Source organism: Oryzias latipes, chromosome 22, assembly GCF_002234675.1.
Source record: "Oryzias latipes chromosome 22, ASM223467v1".
Lineage (NCBI taxonomy): Eukaryota > Metazoa > Chordata > Actinopteri > Beloniformes > Adrianichthyidae > Oryzias > Oryzias latipes.
The window spans coordinates 2,534,507-2,557,981 of record NC_019880.2 but is presented as its reverse complement, the minus strand read 5'-3'; the positions used below and the strand labels follow the sequence as shown (position 1 = coordinate 2,557,981).

Genomic DNA, 23,475 nt, shown 5'->3' with positions numbered 1-23,475 from the left:
ATCAGCTGACCGTCATGGATGACATCTGCTGCGCAGCTGCCGGGGATGCGCGCAGATGATCTCCGGTCAGAACGACGCGGTTCTGATCCAGGAGCGCCTTCGGCTCCCGCAGACCTGCAGCCCGGGGCCCTGGGCGCGGCAGTGGCCGTGGACTGCTCCCGCGGGGCGCGCCGGTGGTGACTGACTGCGGAGGAAGCGCAGCGTCACCGGGAAGGGCGGTGCCCGCAGGTACACCACCTCAGCGACGACGGCCAGACTCAGAGCGCGCGGAGTCAGCCATCCCACACGGGCGCACGCGTACACGCCGAGAAAAACGGGAAGTTGGGCTCGAGCTCTGGAGCGCGCGGCGTCACAATGTTCAGCTGGGTGAAGCAGGAGCACGGCAGCCACAACAAGGAGGGAGAGATGTACCAGACCGTGACGGAGGGGCTGCAGACGCTCTACAGCAAGAAGCTGCTGCCGCTGGAGGAGACATACCTCTTCCATGACTTCCACTCGCCGGCGTTGGAGCCCGCGGACTTCCAGAGCAAGCCCATGGTGCTGCTGGTGGGCCAGTACTCCACCGGGAAGACCACCTTCATCAGGTAGGACCTCTCCAACTAGGCCAAATCAACAAGTCCGAGTAGAGAGCCAGTGTTCTTGCAGAATCACTGACCTTTGGAGAGCCTGGTGACCTTTTAGAATTTTTAGTTGGGAGTAAAATTCTAGGTCAAGGCTAAACGCATTTATCAGCTGATTGAGATCAGGTTTGGGGTCAGAGACATGAAGGTCATGACTATGTCGTCACTGTAGCTGCATGAACATGTGTGTCCCTGCACCATAGGACTATTCCTGGCATGCTCTGTGCCAGAGTTCTGTGGTGTTGAAATAACATGACATCACCTTGTCTGCTTTCCTCATGTGGCCTGCAGTTCTCACAGGAACCACAGCATGACCTCATGGCTGCTCCATTTATCTACTTTCAATCACTTTTTTGGGTCAACAAACCCTCACACATCTTATCTCATCCGGTTTACACCACAGCTCTTTTGAAGTCCAATTTTACATCTAACAATATTACAAATATTTGTGATTCAACAAAAATACCATAACAATTATCTGCCGTATTTGTGCACATTATAGACCGATCACATTGAAAAAATTTTTTTTTAACGTGTTGGAGGACATATATCAAGAAAATTTGGACAAATGTTTCATTTTTGAGTATTTCTTATTTCAGATCATTGTGTGGAATATTTGTGACATAGAAAATACGCTGGGCGGGGCCTCAAGCTCCTTGCTCCGCCCCATCCTGATGCATCCACTTGCAGACAAATAGATCCACGAACGTCTCTGTTTTCCTCATCTGAGGTGGAATCTTAACTGTAGCTCCGGTATTGCTCAGTATTTTTGCAGTCCTAGTAACATTAGGTTGGAGTTGTGAGAGGGGCTGTAATCTAGCAGGAGAGTGCGTAAGCAAAGGGATGATGGGAAATGAAGGCATGCTTACTCCACAACACAGATTTTTTGATTTTGGCTAAAAACGGCAAAATCATAATTGAAAGACCTCTGGGGACGCTTTCAAAGTAGATCTAAACATGATCAGAGTGGGTCTCCAAGTATTATTGAGTATAAGTATAGCAAGTAATACTAGTGTAGTGTAGGAAGTGTAATAACTGAATCCTTCGTCCGACTAAATTTGATCTTTTTAGTCAAGTTTACGGGGACTATAGATAGTATAAAAAAGTAAACTTCAAGTATTCACTCTTAAGTATACTTGTAGTACACTTGGAGTACTTTTTGCTAACACAAACATGTCAAATCCAGCATCTCAACAAGTGCTATTGTTTGATAAATTAGTTGCTCCAACTTCTGAGTATTGAAAACTTTTTTTTTAATAAAATCATTGAAATGTTACTTTTTTAAAAACAAAAAGAGAAATAATGACGCTTTTTCCTTCCACTTTTAATGCTTTTTGCATCTCTTTTGGTTTCGACACTTTAGATTTGAACCTTAGCAACAGCTTTTCTCCATCGGCCATCAAATCAACCAACGGTGCAACCACTCCACCCCTGATCCACACAGTTATCTTTGAGCAACACCTTTTCTGAAAGAAACGTTGCAGTTTCAACGCTGACCTTGAGATTTAGACGGGCTGTCCTTTCGGAGAACTCGAGTCACAGCAAAATATTAAAATAAGAGTTTTACTGACAACAAAACGTTGAGAGAAAACAACAGAAAAACTTTATTTAAATGATTTAAGAGGCACATTTAAACCAGATTTGAGTGAAACTTTAAAGGATCCAAGAGAGAAAAATGTCAAACATTGAAGTATTTGAAGAGCAGAATCAACCAGATGTTAAAAAAAAATCAAGTATTTCCTGGCTGTGCGGTTCAAGGGGGAGTGGTCAGCACCAACAGAGGTCTAATACATGACTCCTTCAAAAGGATTTATACCCAAAACAATGTTTCTGCGCATGAAATTCATCATCTGAATTTGCTTTATTCAGTGAGTTTTATTCTGAAAAGCTGTGAAGTGTTGTGCCATCTGCAGACAAATTCTGCAGACAAATTCACCAATTCACCATTTAGTAGAAAATTATCATAAAAACAAATAATTTAAGAAACAAAAAAGAAGATGAAAATAAAGTTCAGAAATGATAAATGTCTGATATATGTTTTAGCAATGAAATAAGTTTGGATATAAAGGTTTAAAAAAAATATTTTGAGTTTGACAAAAAAATGTCCTTTGTGTTTGTTTTTTGTCTGTATTTTGTTTCCAAGAGGAAAACACGTCTGAAATGCGGCATAAATGATAAACTTATTGAAAAAATGAACACAACTTAATTTTTTTAACGAGGGGGCTTTATGGTAATTAGAGGTTTTTTAATTAAATATTTTGTAAAATAATAAAATAGAAAAAAATGCATACAATGTTTTATTTTTCAAAATAAAATCAATTTTCAGAACTTTGCCATTTTTTCTCATTCTAAATCCCTGGACTTGCTCATTGTAACATTGTAACTTTGACAACCCAAACAGTAACTTTAGTTTTATTTCCACTTTTATTTGGGTCTCTTTTGTTTTTTTACTTTATTGTTGATGCCTTGCATTATTTAAAAATGGTGGAGAACGTCTACAGAAGAAGTCAAACTTTAAGGTCTATGGAAACCAAAGCTCAGGCCCGGGTGGTTCTTCTGGAGGTGTGATGGCGTGGTCGTAGGTGTCGTGGTCGTCCTCACCACAGCCTGAACACCTGCTGGTCCTCCAGGCTCTTAAATGGAGTCTCCTCACAGGTCTGTCCGTGAGGGAAAGCTGCAGCTGACATGCAAACTCAGAACAAATGTAACCCTCAGACATGAAAGCAGCCTGGAGCTCCGCCTCCAGCCGCCTGCCAGGCTCGACTCCGACGTTTGGAAAGGAGGCAGACGGATCTGGCTGCTGGACTTGCAGCTCGCTGACCGTCTTTTTGCTCTGCACGTTTGCTGAAGAGATGATGAAACATGTGGAAATGTGTCCCTGAGGTGTCAAAGGTTCTCTGAGTTCCTTGGCTCCCCCCGGATCCGCCTGTTTTTCTCCCTGAGACGGCGTCAAACGGCTGGTGCTGTGTCTGCGCTGTGTCTGCGCAGAGCTGCGCATCAGCTACAGAGACGCAAAGAATGTGCTGATGACGGAAATGCGTTTGAGTCCCGAGTTCACTCCGGTCTTTTACGTACAGCTTTGATGTTTCCTGCCCAGATGTTCCCGCTGCCCATCCGGGCGCGGATGTGCCCCCCACACCCGCCCCAGTCCACCCCAAATGTGGTTTTATGAAGACGCCCAAAAATCCGATTTATGTATTTAGTATAAGCTTTTTTTGTTTTGTTTTTTACGTGTGAACCTTTTGGCGTCTGTTTGTGTGAGCGCGTAGTTTTCACTCTGTGACCTTCGTCCACTGTCGCCTCTCACCTGAGCTGAGGACAGGTGGATGGATGAATGAAGCAGCACTTTGTGAATCTGCTGATCGGTGGTGTTTAAACTGCAGAGGATGCTTTCCTGGCAGAAGGCGAGCAGCCTCAGTGAGTCAGTTTCCATGCAGAGTTGTGGGGCAGGTTTTCTCCCTCTGGCAGAGGAAGAGGAAGAGGCAGGCTGTGACCTGCACAGGCTCAGCTCAGCCTTCAGGAGGCCACACTGATCCTCCTCCTTTCAGCTTGTTTAATTAAGCTTCCTCTGTTGTTTTTCTGGATTTAAATGAACTTTAAAAATCCAGAAATCCATTAATGGTTCTGTGCTGCATCAGAGGTGTGAACCTGGGATATTCTAAGAGTCCAAACTTTGTGATGACATCACTAGAGGCTAGCTTGCAGAAACGGCGTCTCGGTATGCTTTGATCGTGTGGTTCAGAAGTTTCCATCTCCTCTGATGAGCTCCTCAGTTGCTTTGTGTGAGCTCCCCCTCCTCCTGAAACTCAATAAAGATCTAAAAACTCTGCACCACGAAGCTGACCTTCACGGTTTCTGTGGTCTGGGTTGATGTTGTGAATCTTCACAGCTTCTGCAGGAACATTAAAAAAGTTTAATTCCTCTCTGACGTTGGAGAAGGTTTCCTTCCAGAAATGTTCCCACAAAGTCCAAATCTCCTACATTTCCCAGAACGCACTTGTGAAGTCTTGTTGACAGCAAACATTGGTCTTGAGGGACTCGCCTCTCACCAGAGCTGCGTCATAAAAAGCGTCACGTCTGTGAAGATGAAGCAAAAAGAGAGGTGCAGTTCGTGGTCACATTTCCCATCTTCATCAAAGGCTTGTGCGTCTTCACTACAAACATCCACAGGTTTTGGCAACAAACACGGCGATTAGTCCTGACCTGAAAGCAGTTTGCATTAAACCCGCTGCAGAGGGACCGTACCTGCTAAAAACGTGCACATGTGCAGGATGTGCACATGTGCTTGTCCCCTTAGGACCATCTCAGTAACAGAGGTGGTTAGTAAGAACCTACATTTACTGTAGTTGCAAAAATTGTAATCCTAAAAGAAATATTTTTAACCTTTACTTGAATACTTTTATTTTGAAAAATCAATGCTTTTTTGTGCTTCCTTTAACATCGTTTTTTTATATAAACTTTATTAACAAATGATGCACATACAAAATACCAAACACAAAACTCCACACTGTGTGCAAAATACAATCTTAAACCACTGCTTATGTTCAGCGACTGTGGGCGGGATCTGTCAACTTATTCTGTTGTAACACATTCTTAATGATGTTTAACATCGGGAAAAGTTTGCATTATCTTGAATTAAAAAAAAAAAACTTTAACATTTTCTAAACGTTCAAACTCCTCCTGAGGATTCCGATTTATCGCCTCCTAACTCCTCGAGCGTCATTGGGAAGCTACTTGGGCGGGAAAAAATGTTGGAAATAAAGTTTGTCGATTTTCAACGGCGTAAGCCCGGCGAGCTCGCAAAAGTGGCGTTCTCCTGTTGCTCACATCTTTTTTCCCGGAATATTGTGAAAATGTTATACAGGAATCCCTAACTCAAGCTGAACAAAATAATATAACATACTATGTAAATATATCAGGAATGTGGGCGTGGTTAACAAAAAACCTCCGTTGCCAAGGAAATCCCAAACTTGACTTTTGACGTTTTTTCTAAAATTGACATACACCCCTTTGTCACCTCCAGTTGACTAAAAATGGAAATGGTTGCTATGGAGATGAAACCAACAGAACAGCTGCAGTTCAGAAAAAACAAAGAAATTGCAGTTCCGATCAAAGTGGCAGGGGCAGGAGGGGAGAGTGAGAGTAGCAGCCACTCAGACAGTGAGGGCGGGCCTAAAGGGGGCAGCGAGGGCGTGGCGGGTAGCCCCTGTGGGCCATAGCAACGCCGGTCGTTGCTTTATTAGTTTTGTGTTTGTAAGACTAACAAAACTAAATTAAATCTGTCAATCAAATGTCTTGAAAGTTGGATGTGGGGGCCAGCAGGCTCCTCCTACTTTTACTGAGTCATCTGATTGGTCAGTTTACAACTTGTACTACAGAAAAATATAAATAAAAGAAATCAGAGATGATCAAGAACACGTTTTAAAAAAAGGTAGCAGGTAAAGTGGTTATTCTGAGTAACAGCTGTTTATTTCTGTATAGACGTCTATGGGGATTTTGGCTTCTTGGAGCCAGCAGGTACTTCCTGTTTGGATTGCCAGGGGGAGGGGTCACTCAGTCCAGTTCTCTTGTACAGTCGAGGATTTTACCCATTCCAATAGTCACGGTTACCTGCGGTTCTTGTGTGGTCCTGGTGTGCAGAATGGTTTGTGGATATTTTCGGTGTCGTGGACCAAAAGCATCAAAGTCATGATTTGGTTTAAAATAACTTGTCCTCAGTGTTGGACAGATGTGCGGATCTGTGAGCCCCCACCGTCCCCATATCATGACACTACCTCCACAAGAGATTTCTCCTTGTTTGTTGATGAATTTGTCAATAAATTCAATAGTAAAAGACAAAAATAAAAGGTTGCTTCAGTCATAGCATGCTGATTTTTTTTCTTAAACTTGGAAAGGAATTTGAAGGAAGACGGAAGTGACGAAGTTCTGGGTGGGGTGACAGTAACTGAAATCTGCAGCTGCAGGCTGCCTCCGGCTAGTTTTGCATCCTCTTTGAAATCCGTCTGTCCTGGAAGGAACAGACAGCAGCGACCATCCTTCCTCTGTTTCCTTCTGGACTTTGAGTTGTTGACAAGGTCACCGATGAAGGTGAAGATGACCTTGATCCTCTGCAGTCAGCTGTTCTCTACAGTTTGTCAGCTGTGTTTGAAAAAACAAACAGAAACTTTCCACTTTATTATACGACAAAAACAATGACAGGTCTCTCTGCTAAGAGGAAGCTGGAACTCTAAACGCAGAACGTGACCGGCAAAGGCAAAAGAATATATGCAAAAAAAGTGAGTCAAATGTCTCCATCTTTGCCCTAGGTACCTGTTGGAACAGGATTTCCCCGGGATGCGGATTGGTCCGGAGCCAACCACCGATGGCTTCATCGCTGTGATGTATGGGGAAAACGAAGGCGTCGTCCCCGGCAACGCTCTTGTGGTGGACTCCAAGAAACCGTTTAGGAAGCTCAACGCCTTTGGGAACGCCTTCCTCAACAGGTAAACACCCTCATGCTGACTTAATTTAGGCGCCTGGTCAAAGCCTGGTGCTTAGAAAGAAAAGATTTAGAGAAAAACGCTGAGCCTGTAACTCTGGAGTTCAGTTGTTTCCATGGAGATAAAGATGTGTCACCTTCCTGCATCATTACATTCTAGAGCTACGCTCTTTTCTTTTTCGACTGTTTTCTAGCGCACGTCAGCCACCTACATTTGGAAGAGGCTTAGTGCGTAATTTGCTCCAGGCTATTTAAAAAAAAAACATTTTTTTATAAGTCATATAGTTCCACAAACCTCTGTTGTTGATTTCTCGTAAATTTTCAAAGAGTTGGCACTTCCCTGAATTAAAAGGGATGCCATCTGTGCATCACTACCAAATCCCAGCTGGTCAACGTTTGACCTGGGTTCATGTGTTACACAGAGAGCCCAAAAATGAAAAACATGTTTGAAGGCCGAAACACGCATTTTCGTGCGTTTGCTTTTCGTTGGAAGTGGCCACTTGAACGCACGTTGCAGTGGGCGGTGTGAACGTGAAAGAGCATTCAGTCCAGAAGAAAGTGATCAAACTGAGACGGCACAGGAGGTTCAAGAGGCTTTGAAAGACTTTGAGTTGCTTGACTGACTCTGAGCATGCTCAATGAGTCCAAACTGCAATAGATGATCAGGACCAGAAAGCAGAAGGTCTTCTGGTTTTGGACCTTGGCAGCACCTCCTGGAAACAGCAGGTTTGGGTCAGAGGTCAGCGTCACTCCTGCTGGTAAAAGTAAAGGTTTGTTTTGTCCCCAGATGAGCTGTTGTTGGTCGGAAAGGTGGCCTCATCACCTTTGTGTGTGTGCACCTCCCGCTCCTGTCACTGCATCCTCCAAACACTCAACCTGGGAAGTGACCCGTCGCCCCGAAATGACAGACAGACGCGCTCAGAGCGCCACACGCCGAGAGCTGCCGCCTCCAGAGCCTAAAATTAGCTCTGGACACGCTTCCTCTGTCCGGGGAGGAAACGAAAGCGGGAGACGCTCCATCTTGGAGCGAAGAACTCCTCCGTGTAGGAGCTCCATCTTCTCCTGAAGCAACAGCGAGCTCCACAATAAGTTATTATTTCCAGGAGGAAGTGCGCGTGCGTCAGCAGCTGTCAGCACGGCGGGTTTGTTATTTCCCGCCGCCAGAGTCGAGACTCCGACGCATGAGAGGATTTATTAAAGCGGCTATCTAACTTTATCTCCGCGGGAAGTCCAGAGATATTTTCAGCAGAACTCAGAAGATTTGCCCCCCCAAAGCGTAGATCACCCGAAGTGGAAGAGTTGTGTCTGTTTGTAATGCTGCTTGTTTGTTCTCTTTTATAATCACTGCAAAGATCTTTGGACAGAACTGGGGGGGAAAATAATCTAAAATAAAAGAAGAAAATTCATTAGTGCTTTAATATCACTATGGCAACCATCAGAAGATGAGCATTTCTTCTCTACGCCACAGCATAAAGCTGCAACATTTTGTCATGACCTTTGACCCACACAGAGGCAGACATCTTTCTTCAACTTTTGCGTAACTTTTGCCGACTTCTCCAGATTCATCTGTAGATGCGAAAGGTTTCTAAAAGTGTTTCCTCTTAAGAATTCCAATTTAAATCCTTGCTAATAATTCTAAAATACATCCTCCTGACTATACCAGAGAAAAAAATAACAATATTTTTTGTTTTAAATCCACCAATATCTATAGTTTAGAAGTATGCCGTGGGTGAGAGATATTCAGGTTTAGAAATGTCCTCTACAGAGAATACATTTGCATTGTTGGTACAAAAAGAGAAACATTTGCATTTTAAGAATTGTTTTGTGTGAAATAAATGTTCAAGACTTCGACATTTGTGTCACAACAAACGTGTCAGTTGAGCATGTCAGCTGCAGAGCTGTTCAACAGCTTTCTCTGTCTGCAGGTTCATCTGCTCTCAGATGCCCAATCAGGTCCTTCAGAGCATCAGCATCATCGACACACCTGGAATTTTGTCGGGAGAAAAGCAGCGAATCAGCAGAGGTACAGTGTCTATGTGTTTGTGTTTGTGTGTTTGTGTGTCAAGTTGTGGTTTCACAGTCTGAAATACTAAAACGGATCAACATTTTTCTTTCTAAATGGTTCCAGTATAGGCTCTTTCATGAATTAAAAATGATTCCAGTATTTCAGCACGGTTACACACATGCACACAGTTATATTATTCTAAGTAATCAGATTACAAGTTGCTATCTTAAAGACCCACTCTGATAATCTATTGATCTATTTTCCAAACTTTCCTAGTCGTCTTTTTAATTCTAATAATAGGTTGTTGTTTTTTTTAGCCAAAACGTTTTTTTTTATTGTTTTCTAGGACATAGTTTCTGCAGAGGGTCAGGAGTTCATGTAAACATTGAGCTCTGCATTTTGAGAGGGACTGTTGGCTCCCTTCCCCTCCCTGTTGCTGATATTGTCAGGCAGGGAGCGTATTTTCTACTTCACAAATAGGATATTTTTTTAAACAACATTTTTTTAAAAACAGGAAGACTCAGAAATGCAACTTAATTCTTAATTTTCTTCATAAAAAGTCCTCCATCATCAGAAAAATGCAGCAAGACCATGTTAAAAACACCAGAAACACATTTTTTTATTGGAGGGGGGTCTTTCAATAACCAGTGAAGTAACACAGAAACTTCTGTGACAAGCTTTGGCCTTAACTCTGCACAGTGGCGTCCCTTCAAAGCCAGAAGGGTAGCGCTTCGAATCCTTGCTTCTCGTTGTGGACTTTACGTGATCTCGTTGTGCGTTTGCGGGTTCTCTTCCTGAACTCACAGTTTAAAAACACATTGAAGTTCCTTTCTGGTTTGTGGTTTTCCCTTTTGCAGAATGAGATGGATCAGTAGTTTAGGTAAAAATAGATCAGTGAAAGGCTCCGGCAACCTTCATGAATGAAACGTGTGAAGCTACTGATGTCTGAACATGAAAGATTTCTGTCAGAAAAAGCCTCATTTCGTCAGTTTGTTGACGGTCAGTCGGCAGGTAAAAAGTCCAGCCGATGTTCCGGATCAGCGCCGCCGTTATTGAGCCATAAACGGAATTCTCTGGTAACCAAGTTTCTCTCAGAAAGCAGAGTAAACACCCCCTGTCTGGTTTTAAGCATTGAGCAAGCTCCTAAAGGGGCATTGCCACATCTTTTTGTTGTAACATCAAACACAACATAAGCTTCCAGAGCTGAAGGCGCGGTGAGGCTGACTCCAGAACCTGCAATGGACCTTCAGCCTTAAACGCTGCAGGGTTGTTGTTTTTTTAGTTCCCAGCCTGAGAAAAAAAAACCTCCGAATGCAGACGTCTGTTCCAGTGACACAAACTTTTTCAGCACGTTGACTGCAGAGGGGTCCTCCTCCTCCAACCGGAAACTCCTGCTGTTTCCTGTCATGAATCAGTGGTGTGAGTCTCCAAACCGCAAATGCAGATCTGAAACCTCAAAGACAGGAACCAACTGTCAGAGAGGCTTCCTCGTTCTGTGACCCGGCTTCCAGCTATCCGCTCCGACTCTCCTTTCAGCAGATGCAGGAGCAGCAAACAGTGACAGCTTTGGCAGGAGCAGCAGAGGTTTCCTAACTTTTCTCTCTGAATTGGCTCCTGAAATATAGTAGGTAGTAGGTAAAAATGTGACCGAATGGACTCCTCATGACGAACTGTGGCTCCTGTCGGTTCCTGCATTCATTTCATTTTAGCGATATTAATATCCTTTTTCTAATTGACCAAATCTCTCAAATGAAAATAAAATTAAAAGCAGCCCTCCCACACCCTTGCTGGCCCTCCTTTGCCCCCCCCCTCACTGGCTAAGTGGCCCTGATGGTTGCTTTTCTGTTGGTTTTATCCCCATAGCAACCATTTACTGTTTTGGTCGCCTGGGGGTGACGAACACGTCTGTGTCATTTTTTGAACAATCGGCAAAAGTAAATTTTTAGATTTCCACGGCAACAGAGGTTGTTTTTTTTGACCCCACCCAGATTCCTAATATGTTCACATTGTATGTTATGTCACTTCATTCAGCTTGATCCAGAGATTCATGTATAATATTTTCACACTATTTGGGTGAAAAATGAGCAGGCGACAGGGAAACGCCACTTTGGCGGGCTCTCCACGGTAACGCCTTTCAAAATTTACAACTTCTACAAACCAACATATTGATGCTCAATGAGTTCAAATGTGATAAATCAAAAATCCCTAGGAAGAGTTTTAATATGTAGAAGGGACTACAGGGGAGTTTTTCTCTTTTATTTAAAGATAGCTGCCCCCACTCAGGGTCAAAGGTCAAAAAAGCTAGAGTTGTGGTTGCAGACCTTTTGGCATGTGTGTCAAATTTTGTGAAGATCACTCAAACAAATATTTTCTTGGCCATCCCATGACACGCGTGTTTTGGTTACGTTTGGAAATTTTAGGATCTGAAATTCAGCAACCCTAACTGAACCGGTTTTCCTCCCAACACGACGGCGATGCAGCAGCTTCTGCAGCTCCACCTCTTTTTTTTCCCCCTGCTGATCCCAGTGACTCATTCTGGAGCCATGACAGCATCAGCTGAGCGGGCGGAGGCTTAGGTGGATGGATGGAGTGACAGCAGGGGAAATGGCAGCTCTCCCTCCATCTGGAAACAGTTAAAGGCTGAGCTCAGGTTGCTGCAGAAGACGGGGTTGCAAAAGATGCCGCTGTGCTCGGGGTCCTCTGTGACCCGTTAGTCTAAAAGGCTGCAGTCATTTACTGTGCGCAAAGTTTTCTGGATCAAAATTGGGATTTTTCCCACGGTGTACTGTGTTGTTGGATGCTGGGTCATTGGCACATGCTCAAGCATCGTTCAGAGTCTGCAGGAGATCCGGATCTTGGGGAGATGGTTGCGCACTCTGTTGCACGGGTCATGGAAACCTTCCTGCTGCCTGTTTGACTTGCATGTGGAGTGTGGCTCGTCGGCTGGGTGGAGCTGCTGTTTGCCCTCCAGGCGCCGGTCCAAAATGTTCAGGCAGACCTGCTGTAGTCACAGGGTGGAGTCTCAGAGAGTGTGGAGCAAACATGAACGTCCTTCACTGCTTTCCTTTCAAAGTGACCTGCAGAGTCCTGGAATATTACCCGCTGTTGCAGCTGTTTTAGAGAATTATTCAACCAATAGAAGGAATGTAAGAAAACTTGGAACAATAAAGTTCCTTTAAAAAAACAACAACAGTGCAATACAGTGAATGAAATGTGTTTTTTCTTGACAGTAAACACCTGCAGCTCTGGGTTTTCTAGAAAAATCCTCCTCAACCTTCCAGCAGGAGAACCACGGTTCCTCGTTCTTTCTTTGTAATATGGTAAATGGCGTATACTTATATATCGCCTTCTTCAAGGCCCAAAGCGCTTTACAGTCACAGACCCATTCGCCCAGTCACACACACACCAGAGGCAAGGTGGGGTTCAGTGTCTTGCCCAAGGACACTTCGACTCATGGGGGTGCAGGGCGGGAATAGAACCTGCAATCTCACGATCATTGGTCGAGCGCCCTACCACTGCACCACCGCTCTCTAAACCTTGATCTAAGACGGTTTTGAGAGCACTCTGATTGGTTGAGGGCCTCGGTGACACACAAACTGCAGAAAATGAAGGCATCTCTCAGCTGTGGACTGTGGTCCTGGTTTCTCTGCAGCTGGCTCTCAGATCCTCCAATCCTTCTATGTGGATCTCTGGAACACCTGTGGTTCTGCGTTATTCTTCATCTCCTCAAACTTATCATCAGTTAAAGCTGAAGCCTGTGTGTAGATGATGAAGTAGCATCTCACCAAGCAGCTCCTGTTAACACAAACTCGCGTGAGAAACGTGGCAGGAACAAGATTAGAGAATCTACAGCCCTGGTGATGAATGCCTGAAGCTGACCAAAAAACCAGCAGGGCGGTGTGTTCAGTCTCCATACTGCTGGATGTGTTCTCCACCTCTGGATGTGTTCTCCACCTCTGGATGTGTTCTCCACCTTTGCCATAAGCAAGTTTAGATCTGCAGTTTGGGATTTAAAGTCCAACCCTTGATGCTTGATTTACCAGACAGGAACCCAACCAGGGAATTGAACCCTTGACCTGCTACTTCTTCTAATTTAAAAACTGCGATAAGACAGTGACTGTGATGTCAAACTTTTTTAATAGAAATAGAGATTACTTTTTTTTTCTTTTTTCCTCCTCAGTGGTCCGGTTAAAGTTAAAGATTAAAGGTTCTTTTTTTAGCCTTTCTGTTTGGGTTTTCAGGGAACTCGGTGTGTATTTCAGGTCGTGTCAAGGTTGAGGTGAAGACAGTGGACGCAGTGTTTTTGGACGCAGGCGTTTCCCTCACAGGAAGTGGAAACTCGGCGTGTTGGAGATCAGCTCACATCAGATGAATTTCCTTCACTCAACCTCACAGGAGTTTTACATGTGTTTACCTTCACCCCCCTCCTCCTCCTCCATGGCTGCTCGCCGTCACCACTGTAACCTGAAGCATGGCGGCGGGGGGGGGCGTGGCTGCTGAGTAGCCAGCCTCTTTTATTCATGAGGGCTCCTTTCTAGTGGACAGACGTTAAGCATCAAGCAGGGATCTGTTCAGTCTGCTGAGATCTGAGGTGGAAATGTTCATGATGTGCTAATTCTTTGACCTGGTTTTCCCCTTTTTTTTGAGGAGTAAAAATGAATGAAACGCCAAAAATGTACGTTTTTTAAAATGTTCTCACATTGAGGATCTGTGGTTTTGGGGGAGCAGTAGAAACCTCTGGAAATGTCCTTCACGTTTAAAGCCTTCCAGGTCTGAGATCATTGTGATCGACTTCAACCACACCCAGATCCCGTTACGCACGCCAGATACGCTCTGCTGCTCCGGCTGTATCCTGTGAGTCTTTCACAGAGACCAGCGACACATTCGTCAGTCTGAGGAACATCTGCTCACATCTGTCCAGCATCAGCCTGCGTGGCCCAGCACTGCTGAGATTCTGAAAATCCATTCAACACTAAAGTGATGCTTTTTATTTTCAAAGATCTATCCGATCTGTGTGATTCCAACTGAAAATAACCTTAAAAAGTTGGCAGCACACTCTACCCCTTGGTCACAGGGGAAGAGTGTGCTGCCTCAAATAGGAGAGTGTGGGTGTTTGACTGTTAAGATCAAGCTTTGGATTTGGGAGTCAAACCAATTGTTCGATGTTCACGTCAATTAAATTTGTTTGAATGCCCCTGCCTGTTTCTCTCTGGCGCCCTCACCTGTCCGCGTCTCGTCAGGTTACGACTTTGCGGAGGTTCTGCGCTGGTTCGGTGAGCGGGTGGACCGCATCATCCTGCTGTTCGACGCCCACAAACTGGACATCTCCGACGAGTTCTCGGAGGCCATCCGGGCCCTGAAGGGCCAAGACGACAAGATCCGGGTGGTCCTCAACAAGGCCGACCAGGTGAGAACGCTGGAAACCCTGAAGGCCACAGGAAGGATCACATCCTAACCTGTGTCTCACCTGCGCTCAGGTGGACACCCAGCAGCTGATGAGGGTGTATGGCGCCCTCATGTGGTCGCTGGGGAAGGTGATCAACACTCCTGAGGTGGTGAGAGTTTATCTGGGCTCCTTCTGGGCCAAACCTCTGCAGAACACGGAGAACAGGTACGTGCACACACACCTCAGAAGAAATGCGCACGCCAGTCCTTCATCCATTCATTCCTTCACCCCCTCCCCCCTGCAGGCGGCTGTTCGAGGCCGAGTCTCAGGACCTCTTTCGGGACATCCAGAGTCTCCCCAGGAACGCGGCTCTCCGTAAACTCAATGACCTCATTAAGAGAGCGCGGCTGGCGAAGGTGAGACGGGAAGTCACGTGTTTGTCCTTGGAGCCGACTCAGGAAAGCTGGGAATGATCCGGAATGTCAGGCTGATCATCTAGAAACAAAAGAACGTCCGTTCATGTCATGTTCATGCCACATCTCAAAGGCTTTCATTCCTTTTAAAAAGCTGTTTTAAAAAAAAATCCTACTTTTAGACCAAAATACCCAAATAAATGTATTAGATTTCCACTCCAATCCTCTTTAGATCTATTTTCAAAGTGTTCCTGGTGTTCTTTTAGTTATGGTTATGCTGTTTAAACCAAAAATAAAAATAAAACGTTGTTGTTTTCTAGTAGTTTCTGCAGACTAGTTCATTAGAAATTAGAAAACTGTTGGCGCAGAGTAAGCCTGCCCTCATTTCCCATCATCCCTTTCACTTTACCCTCTCTCCTGCTAGCAAAAATTATTTGTTTGGCCTGCGTGCACTACTTGCCCTCGCCACCCCCTTTTTGCCACGACTTACTGGCTGAGCGGCTGCTACACGACCTTCACTCCCCCCCTCTGGTCAGAGCTTCATGTGAAAAGTTAAAACTTAAAAAAGAGACTTTCTGTTGGTTTTATCTCCATAGAAACCATTTAACTTTTTGGTCGTCTGATGTTGACGAACAGGTTTATGTCATTTTTAGAAGAATCGGCATAAGTACGTTTTTGAATTTCCTTGACAACGGAGGTTTTTCTGTTGATTAGGCCCATATTTCTAAAATGTTCATATCGTGTGTTTTCAGGTTGAGCCAACTATTCATGTATTACATTTTCACAATATTCTGATAAAAATTTGCTAGCAAGGAAACGCCATTTTTTGGTAGCTCGCCAAGGTAACGCCATTTAAATCTACAAACTTTAAAACCAACAATTTTTTCCCATGATGCTCGAGAAATTACGAGGCAAAAATCCTAGGAGGACTTTAAATTTGTAGGATATACTAAAAGTGATTTTTTTTTTAAATGGTGGCCTCCTCTGAGGCTAAAGGTCAACAAAGCTTTAGGTGTGGTTGCAGACTTAGGCTATGCCAGAATTCCCACCCTAACCCCTAATGACTAAAAGTGTTGTAAGCCCGTCCTCTTTTCCCATCATCCCTTTCATTTACACACTCTTTCCTGCCTGCTTACAGCCCCTCACAACCTAACATTACTGCTTTTGAATCAGATTCCAATTTGTCTTCCAGATTGGAACGGGCCGGGCGTTCAGGGCCGACGGGTTGTAGACTTTACGTAACAAGCTTTTTTCTAACAGCATGTTTTCATCTGCTTCTGATTCACAAGAATTAGAATAAAGAAATCCATTAGAAAAACAGTTTTAATCTTAATTTTCTTTATGAATGTCCTCCATCAGAAAAATGCTACAAGAACATGTTAAAAACACTCAAAGCATTAAAAATGGATAAGTTTGTGTTCAAACGTCCATAGAAACAGAGACGTTTGTCGGAGAGATCGTAGAGAAGAGGCAGCTTCTGGTGGAATCGTCATAAAATAACAGGAGAGGCTGAAGCTTCGTGTGATGAACAAGCAGGGAGTTTGCTGCTCCACGGCGAGGGTGGAGTCACTCCACATTCTGTAGATCTCAAGAAGGAGATGCAGTTTGAATCCATCCACTGGTGAAGCGTTTCCCAGCTGCTCACAAACAATGACGTCGGGCCGGAGAAGGTCACCCGGGACGGTTTTCCTCATTTGACAAAAGAAACTTTGATGTTTCCACCACATTTTCAAGTGCTTTCCCTGCTTCTGCGATTGACGGGAGCCTGTGAACGCAGCTCTGCGGCCTTTCGGAAGGGATGAGCTGAAACAATCAGCTCGTTGCTCACTCAGCACTTTTTTTTGTTTGTTTGTTCCTGATTTCAGAATTGAGACACCAAATACAACGAGTTTCATTTCCTCTGCGGCGCCGTTGGGTCATAGTTTTGGATTCCGGCGAAATTGTCCAGATCTTCCATCAGTTTCATTCTTTTTTTGTCGTCTGTTTGTTCAGAAAAGAAACTTTCTAAGTGAGAGTTCTTGGTTTCTGTGGGTCCTGACCTCTCACTTCTGAGTTATTGTTTGGAGAAACCTTCAACCCTTTGGATTCATTCGTGAGAAGCTGCCCTGCTGCACTTTGGGTCGGTGACCTCACTGCTTTTGTTTGCAGCCCCTCCCTTCCTTCCATTTCCCATCATACCTTTCCCTGGTATGCAGGACTGGAGGGGGCTCTATTGCCCTCATTCTTCTCTGGCACCCCCCCCCCCCCCCTCCCCCCAGTGTCCTGAGTCATGTCACACAGACCTCAGGTTGAGGTTCTGTTACTGCAGGAGGGAACCGGACCGTAGTTCTGCATGCAGAACCAGTTTGCTTTATTGCTCATTTCAATCATTTTTATGTTCTAAACAGATCAAGAAGTAACTAAGATGTTTCTGTGAAGAGAAACAAAGTGCTGCAACAAGCTGATTTACGTCGTTTGAATTGGAATCTTCCTCAGCACGCACTTTTATATGACCCACTCCGATGAAAATCAGCGTTTTTGGTGATTTTAACAGGTTCTGATGCTTATTTCTTTGCTCCAAGTGTTGTGAATGAGGAGCAGATGAAAATACTTGAATATGATCGTACTTGTGACATAGAAAGTACGCTGGCGGACCGCAAGCTTCCTGCTTCGAGCTCTCCGTTGGCCCCGCCCACAACTCAGAGGGGAATTTCTGCAGAAACTGTCCTAGAAAATGACAGATTTTTTTTATTTTTTGCGGAAAAACAGGATAATAATAACTAAAAGATGACTGGGAATGTTTTGAAAATGGATCAAAAGATGATCAGAGCGGGACTTTAATTCCTAGCTTCCTCTCTTGAAGATGTCTTCCTTGTTCAGCAGCTCCTCGGGGTCATGACCTTCACTCAGGCAGCTTCCTGTCAACAACTCTTCGGCTGAGAGGACTTTAGGGTCAACAGCTGAGAAACCAGCCTGATGCTTACTGTCATCCTCCAGGTGCACGCCTACATCATCAGCTACCTGAAGAAGGAGATGCCCACTCTCTTCGGACGGGAAAAGAAGAAGGAGGAGCTGATCATGAGACTGCCAGAGATCTACACCATCCTGCAAAGAGAGCATCACATCAGCGCCGGAGATTTCCCCAACGTCAACAAGATGCAGGTAAAGCAAACGGCATCCGGTCCGCCAGAATGAGTAAACGAGTTACCTGTCGAACTCAAAAGAGAAATGCCCTGCTTCAAATCCAGCAGCTTCCTGACCGTCAGACTCTGACCAAAGCTCCGATTCGCAGCTCAGCATCAAGTTACAACAACCAATCAAACACTGGTGGATTAAAAGCACTAGAACAAAAAGGAAAGCTTTCCTCCTTTCATGATTCAACACCAAACTCCAGAAAACCGGAAAGAATAAAGGCAGCACATGCATCCTGTTTTCAGGCTGCAGGGGCTCATCAATAATCCCCGTTCAGTCCAGATTCTTCCAAGGGAGATGATCCCTGAACTCAGATGCAAAGATGTTTGGACAGAGCAAACGGATCTGCAGCTGCTCTGCAGAGACTCGAGTGTGCGAGTTTGAGAGCTGCCAGGCCTCGCTCATATCTGAGAGATTATTGTTGAAGTGTTTGTTTCAGCTCTTTCCTCCCCTGGTGAGATGTGAGCTCAGCTGACGGAGACACGATGTCCTGACAAAGACCTCTGGAGGTCTGACATGTTCAGAAATTCATTTTCATACGTTTAAAAAAATGAGAAATAATCAAATTTTAAAAGAATTCCTGTGGCCCGCCAAATACAAGGGACTTTGTTTTATTTTTTACTGTTCTGGGTCTTCATATGGAAGCCCAGAAGGAACAAACCAAAACAGCTTATAGTCGGTTATGACTCTTCGTCTAAATCCAGGACTTTATAGCACGCAGGTCGAATGATTTGACAAAAAATACAAAAATGAATCAAAGCCGCGGGTGATATTGTTTTGCCTGCCCTCGCCACCCACTTTTGACACGCCCTTCTTGGCTGAGTGGCGGCTGCACCCCCGAACTCTCCCCCTCTCTGGTCAGAGCTTCATGTGGCAATTTCTAACTTAAAAAAAGACACTTTCTGGTGGCTTTATCTCCATAGCAACCATTCAATTTTTTGGCCGCCTGAGGCTGACGAACAGATTTATGTCATTTTTAGAAGAATCGGCATAACTACGTTTTTGAATTTCCTTGGCAACGGAGGTTTTTTGTTGACTACGCCCATATTCCTAAAATGTTCATATTGTGTGTTATATCGTTTTGTTCATCTGTACCAGCTTTTTTTTGGGGGGGGGGGGGGGGTTAAATGGCAGCCTCTTCTGAGGTTAGAGGTCGACAAAGCTTCAGTTGTGGTTATAGACATACACTTGCAGCGTTTGTGGGAAATTTTGTGCAGATCGCTTTTCCCATGTGAGAAAATATGAAAATTGCCAAATTTCACAACCGGAACACCATAGGTCCTGTGGCCATCCCATAATAATTTCAGAACTTCTGTTAAGTATCCCTGACGTGTGCGTTTTGGTTTCTTTAGTTGATTTGGAAATATTTTTGATCCCCATAAGGGATTATAGCCCAGTTCATTTTTTTTAATGGTTTCTCCCGCTGTGATGTCATCACATAACTAAATTTTTACTAGGTGTGTGCAAATTTTGTGTGTTAAAAGCAATCCTGATAAAAGGAGTCAGATCAGAGAAAAAACATTAAAAAAATTAAAATAAATGAATTTTATTCTCATTTTCAGACCAGAATATTTGTACCTGTGATGTTTTTATGATTCTGTTCAAAAATGAACCTCAGTAATTTCAAACAAGTAGACTCAAGTAGATGTCTCTAAACCATAAACACAATCAAGTCACAATTCTGTATGTGAGACATTAGAGATTAACTTGGATTATTGGAATTAACCACTTCACACCGCTAATTCACAACGTACCAGTAAATCCAGGACTTCATTTAGCTTCACTTGAACGGAAAAAGCACTCCGATATAATTTTAGTAAATATTTGGAAAATAATTCAAGCATTTTTCCTGCTTCTCTTAAGCTTTCATTGTGATTAGCGCCACCTTCAGCAAGCAGGAAGCAGGAAAATCGGTTTAATTTGAATCAGTTGTCCTTCACTTTTGCAAATGTTGCTTTGTTTCCTATTCAGTCAGAGCATGGAGAAGCATGTGCGCTCTCACGTGCACTTCTCGTGCAGCTGTAGGCAGCAGGAGGGGAGACCTCCCGCTCTGCTGCAGGTCGGAAAGAAACACATTCTGTTCATAAAAACATCTGCGACGCTCGCTTCCTGTGGTCTTTGGAAACCAGCGGCGACACGAGTCTCTGCTGAAAACGTTCAGCTGTTCGGACAAAACAGTCGTGACGTACACAGGATCACAGCTGGACTCCATCCGGGTCTTGGAAGTGAAGTTTTGGTTGGTTGATGGTCAGGTTGCGGTTGTTGGAGCAGATGACGTGTCTGGATAAACTGTGGCCGTGTCTTCCTGCAGGACATGCTGCAGCACTACGACTTCCACAAGTTCCCGTCTTTGAAGATGAAGCTGATCGAGTCCGTGGACAAGATGCTGGCCACCAAGATCGCCGTTCTGATGGCCATGATCCGGGAGGAGGAGTCTAAGCAGCCGGCACCCTTTGTGTCGGGCGGGGCTTTCGAGGGCTCCCAGGACGGGCCCTTCGGTCAGGGCTACGGCGAGGGCATCAGCGCCGGGGCGGACGCCGAGGATTGGATCGTGAGTCGAGACAAGCACCGCTACGACGAGATCTTCTACACGCTGATGCCCGTCAACGGCAAGATCACCGGCGTCAACGCCAAAAAGGAGATGATGAATTCCCGGCTGCCCAACACCGTGCTGGGAAAGATCTGGAAGCTGGCCGACTGCGACCAGGACGGCATGCTGGACGACGACGAGTTCGCCCTCGCCCAGCACCTCATCAAGATCAAACTGGAGGGCTACGAGCTGCCGAGCGAGCTGCCCGACCACCTGGTGCCTCCGTCCCACCGCAAGAACCCCGCCGCCAACACCCTCTACAACCACACCGAGGACTAACACGGCGCCCGCGGAGCCAGGAGGAGCGCCGCCACAGGTCAGGAGTTTTAGTCAGGCGTGTGATGAGGCAGCCCTGAACTCAGGGGGACGCTTAGAGAGAAACCACCTTCGTGTTCCGAGACGTTTCTGTGCTTCTGTCTGAAAATAAAACCCCACTCATCTACTCGCGCCTCTGAAGAGCGGCGGCGGTTTGATGCCACAGACACTCTCATTCTTCACTTTACTGTATCAGAAAACAACAAACCTCCAGATTCTTCTTAGAGAAGAAACTGGAAATGAATTTAAATCAAGGCAGAAAAAAAACCAAAAATCTAAATCGCCTGAAACCAAACCTCACTAGAAAGCTCCCGATGGTGTTTTGATGCAGGACGGCGTCCCTGAGGTCAAGCGTCTGCCTCCGCAGACCACATTGTGACAGCAGCAGATGGAGACTCCAGTGCAGAAATATTCTCATCTCTTTATGTGGAGCATTTTCTGAACTTTTGCAAGACTCACAACTGCAACTGTTTGATGTAAATCCCTGTTCTTTTGCCTTATGATTCTTTCACGCTGTCGATCGCCGCCAGCAGGTGGCGCCGCAGTGCCTCAGTCCGCCTCTGACTGTGACGTTTCTAACAACAGAGTTAGAGTTTCTATTGAATTGTCTGTATATTCAAATAATCTTAAGTTTTTTTTTTTGAGGAATCTTGATGTGAGGAATCATCTTGTCATGATTTCTTCATGATCAGGTCTGGATAGCAGATCCATCAACTTCCAGTTTGATTCCATGTCTAATTTGATTAATAAATACCTATGTTTGTTTCCAGAATTGACATTTTAAAACCAATTTTGTTTAGTTTAAAAAAAAACTTACTTTATAGCTAGTGATTTAAACTCCAGAAATCTGGAACTTTTATTAATAAAACAATCAATTCGAGTTTTACGGCCAGTTAACCAACACGTTTCTTTTTTTAATTTACGACATTTAAGTCGTAGATTTATGATGAAAAACACCAAAGCTGTCTGTTTATCAGAGCCTAAAGATGAAAGATATGGAGTATATTGTGAAGTTTTTTTCTTGTAAATTTACAACTTTAAATCACGGGATTTTACTTTTTTTTTGTGGACCTCTGTCTTAAAAAAAAAAACCCTGCAGTTTTTGGGCTTAAAAAATAAAAATAAAAAGCTTTAAAATATTTTTCTAAACCCAGCCCTGACTGTGACCTTGTAACGCTTCCACTGAGGCCTTCAGGAGTTCCCACCTCCATGTTGTTCTTCTCCAAAGAGGAGCAGCTTTTGACGTATGCTCTGATGTTAAATAAAAACAGCCGAAATGTGCCGTAATACTGCCGCGCCTCTTTGTTGACGGTGACTGAAGGAGCCTCCGTGGGACAAATTAAAACAAAAATGGATTGGAGGTGAAGGCATTTTAGGCTAAACGCTCGTGACACATGGGCCCGGTTCTTATTGGGTCTTCAGATTGATCAAAAATGCATATGAAATAAGGGGATTTCAGTTTAAACCAGGGATCTGCAACCTTTAACAAACTTTAACCTTTCTTAGTGGCCAAAATACAGCCTTCTTGCTCTTTTTTATAATTTCATTTATAAAATCTAGCTTTAAAATATTTACTTTGATTAGTGTTTTATTTGAAAATTACCTATTTATTATTATTTCTTTTTATATTAAAATCTTTAGTTTCCTTCATTTATGGCAGCACTACATGCAAGCTCCTTTCAAAATAAAACACATCCTGTGTCAAATAAGATCCTCCTGCTATAGCAAATTTATTTAAGTTTTAAATGCAAGAAAATCTAATCAAACGTGGTGTTTTCTATCATTATGATACATTTTCTCCCAATACTATTAAATATAACCATGACCATAGTAGTGAAGAACAATTCTATAGATGATACAATTATATATATATATGCTGCGTGCAGCAGGAGGTAAAGAGATGAGCTTATTTTGAAAATAAAACACCACAAAATTCAATGAACTAAAACTAATTAACCAAATTATTTGAATGTTTTCTTTAAAGCGATGAAAGGATTTGAGGCGCGCCCCCTTGTGGTCACCTTGTGCCTCCAGAGGCTCAGGTTGCAGACCCCTGATTTAAACCAATCATCAAGACATCAAAGTGTCTGCAGCTGCTTCCGTCCACAAACATGAAGGATCTCCATGAGGACGGTGAAGCCAAACTTCTTTTTAAAAAACAAGAAACAATTAAAATGAACAGCATCTCTGTGATTTCACAAAACTTTTTATTTATTTTAACGTTTTATATATAGTTTTAACAGCCCTCTCACCCTCTGTGGGTGGTTTCTCCTCCGAGATCGGGTCCTCTACCAGAGGCCTGGGAGCTTGAGGGTCCTGCAGTATCTTAGCTGTTCCTAGCACTGCGCTTTTCTGGACTGAGAGGTCTGAGGTCCTTCCAGGTATCTGTTGTAGCCACTCCTCCAGCTTGGGGGTTACTGCCCCGAGTGCTCCAATTACCACAGGCACCACTGTCACCTTCACTTTCCATGCTTTCTCCAGTTCTTCTCGGAGTCCC

At 44.2% G+C, this 23,475-nt stretch overlaps 1 protein-coding gene across 1 annotated transcript; it reads left to right on the top strand.

The window, feature by feature from the left end:
- The first annotated feature begins 225 nt into the window (after window positions 1-225).
- Window positions 226-22,265, top strand: LOC101167502 (EH domain-containing protein 4). Its single transcript, XM_023951405.1, has 8 exons — window positions 226-584; window positions 6,926-7,102; window positions 9,024-9,121; window positions 14,344-14,510; window positions 14,581-14,714; window positions 14,794-14,905; window positions 17,879-18,043; window positions 20,385-22,265. Exons 1-8 carry the CDS (start codon window positions 355-357, stop codon window positions 20,940-20,942), a joined length of 1,641 nt encoding a protein of 546 aa, XP_023807173.1. The 5' UTR covers window positions 226-354; the 3' UTR covers window positions 20,943-22,265.
- Window positions 22,266-23,475: the final 1,210 nt, after the last annotated feature.

Coding starts and splice junctions, on each gene's coding strand:
- LOC101167502 (XM_023951405.1), top strand. CDS start 355: ATGTTCAGCTGGGTGAAGCAGGAGCACGGCAGCCACAACAAGGAGGGA. Junction 14,906..17,878: donor AGAGAGCGCGGCTGGCGAAG/GTGAGACGGGAA, acceptor GTCATCCTCCAG/GTGCACGCCTACATCATCAG. Junction 18,044..20,384: donor CCAACGTCAACAAGATGCAG/GTAAAGCAAACG, acceptor GTCTTCCTGCAG/GACATGCTGCAGCACTACGA.